Source organism: Marmota marmota, unplaced genomic scaffold (genome assembly GCF_001458135.2).
Source record: "Marmota marmota marmota unplaced genomic scaffold, marMar, whole genome shotgun sequence".
Taxonomy (NCBI): Eukaryota; Metazoa; Chordata; class Mammalia; order Rodentia; family Sciuridae; genus Marmota; species Marmota marmota.
The window spans coordinates 1-2,349 of record NW_025999860.1 but is presented as its reverse complement, the minus strand read 5'-3'; the positions used below and the strand labels follow the sequence as shown (position 1 = coordinate 2,349).

The window sequence follows — 2,349 nt, the reverse complement described above, 5'->3', positions numbered from 1 at the left end:
GGCGGCCACGGCGAGGCGAAGGGGAGCAGCTGGAGTCCGCATTCCTGAGGGGCCGCTGGGCCTTTGCCAGGGTCCTTGAGGGGAGCAGGGCTGGGGCCTTGCCAGGGGGCTTAGAGCCTGGCCTCCCTGTCCCTTCCACAAACCAGGGCTCTGGCTGAGGACCTGGGCCTGCAGGCAAGGTCTGGCCATGAGGCGGGGGTGACCGTGTGCTCCCTTCTCCGGGCTCCAGGTTCCCCCAGGAGGCAACAAGACGCAGTACGAGGAGATTGGCATCCCCGTGGCCCTCCTCAGCCACAGAGACATGCTGGACATCTTCAGGGTAGGCCTGCACCTGCCTGCTCTGTGCCCCGGGGTCGGAGAGGGCGCTGGGCAGGGGCCTGGGCTGGCTGCTGCGGGTCAGGATGGTGGGTCAGTGCCTGGGAGGGAGATCCCGGGGCAGGGTCCCCAGCCCCACCCGCCCCAGGCTCTGCTGGTGGGCAGGGCGGGCGGCCTGCCTCCGAGGTCAGCGAGGCCTGTTCCCTGAGGCAGAGCTTCGGCCAAGCAGTGCGGGTGGCGCTGTACGCACCCAGTGAGCCGGTGCTGGACTACAACATGGTCATCATCTTCATCATGGCCGTGGGCACCGTTGCCATCGGGGGCTACTGGGCCGGGAGCCGGGATGTGAGGAAGTGAGTGAGGAGTGTTGGGCGTGGGGAGGGCGGGCTGTGGCCATGGTGGTAGGTGCCAGGGGGTCTAGAGCTCCCGCACGGGCAGTGCCCAGGGCCCCAGCACATGATGGAGGTGGGGCAGCAGCAGGGCAGGGCAGAGCGTGGCCCTGGGGGTGGTCCACCCCAGAGCCTCCTGAGTTGCGGCTCCTTGGAGCAGTTCTGTCCCCACCAGGTCAAGGAGGTCACCAGGGACTTGGGGGTGTGTGGGGAGCCCGGAGCTTTCATGCCCCTCTGTCGCCAGGAGCTGCCCCATTCTGTGGCCCCTCACACTCAGATGGCAGTTGGACTCGGCTGGCCAGTGGCCTGCACCATCTCCACTGGCCACCACGAGGGCTGGTGGCTGGGAGGGCTCCTGTTCTGCCCCTGCGGTCAGAGCTGGTTCAGCCCGACCTGCCCCCGCCCCGGGCCTGACCCTGTGCCTGGTGACCTCGTGTTCTTGTGGTATCTTCCAAGAAGGTACATGAAACACAAGCGGGACGACGGGCCCGAGAAGCAGGAGGAGGCGGCGGTGGACGTGACGCCTGTCATGATCGGCGTGTTCGTGGTCATGTGCTGCTCCATGCTGGTGCTGCTCTACCACTTCTACGACCACCTGGGTGCGCCCCCCGCCCCCCGAGGGTGCCTGGGCAGGTGGGCGCGGGTACCAGCCTCACCGCCCTGCCCCCGCAGTCTATGCCATCATCGGGATCTTCTGCCTGGCCTCCTCCACCGGCCTCTACAGCTGCCTGGCCCCCTGCGTGCGCCGGCTGCCCTTCTGCGAGTGCAGGTGAGCCGCATGGAGGGGAGGCGGGCACCCCACAGGCATCGTGGTCCACTTCCAGGCCCCTGAAGCGCCATGCTTTGCCTGCCGACGGCCAGGACCCCCTCCCTCCTGTGCCCACCTGTCTCTGCAATTCAGGGCAGGGCTGAGAGGTGGGTGCTGGTTCTCAGGTCCCCACGTACCCAGACAGCGTCCCTCTCGCCTACTGTCCAGCACAAGGCTGTCAGCAGAGCCCACCAGGACCAAGGCAGTGGGGGACACAGCAGGAACAGGGTTCCCTTGTTCTAGGTACACGGCCGTAGGTGTCCAGGCTGCAGGGTCACTGTGAGGGGCAGGGAGGTACCAAGTTCAGCCGGCTGCCTGGGGCCTCGGCCTGTGGGGCTCCAGTGGGTAGCAGCCAGGCCTATCGGGGCACCTGGCAGGCTGAGGGCCAGAGCCCAGGAGCTCCAGAGAGGGCCGCTGTAGACCAGGTGGGATGCGGGTGTGGAGGGCCGGCACCCGGGGCACTGCCCAAGGAGAGGGGCTAGCCTGTGCTGTCACCCTGAGGGGGTGTCGAGCCTGTCAGGGTGGGAGGTGGGCAGGAGGACCCTGGGCGCCTCCACAGGGCCTGCAGCACAGTGGGTGAGGCGGGCAGGCAGCCGAGTGGGTCTGGGTGGGGCGGCAGGGAGGGCTGAGGGGTGGGTTCCTGGTGCTGATGGGTGCTCCTCCCCAGGGTCCCCGACAACAGCCTGCCCTACTTCCACAAGCGCCCGCAGGCCCGCATGCTGCTCCTGGCTCTCCTCTGCATCGCCGTCAGTGTGGTGTGGGGCGTCTTCCGCAACGAGGACCAGTACGTCCTTCCTCCCTGCAGGCCCTGGGCGCAGGCCCTGTCCTCAGGTGCTC

General features: G+C 68.1%; 1 protein-coding gene across 1 annotated transcript; it reads left to right on the top strand.

Annotated features, from left to right (window-relative positions):
* Positions 1-89: 89 nt before the first annotated feature.
* LOC107135144 (signal peptide peptidase-like 2B) lies at positions 90-2,343 on the top strand (the record flags this gene model as incomplete). The annotated part of the gene is made up of 5 exons (XM_048808716.1): positions 90-319; positions 529-668; positions 1,164-1,303; positions 1,377-1,473; positions 2,180-2,343. Coding segments are annotated over exons 1-5 (559 nt in total), but the record flags the coding sequence as incomplete, so codon positions are not given.
* Between the last annotated feature and the right edge of the window lie 6 nt (positions 2,344-2,349).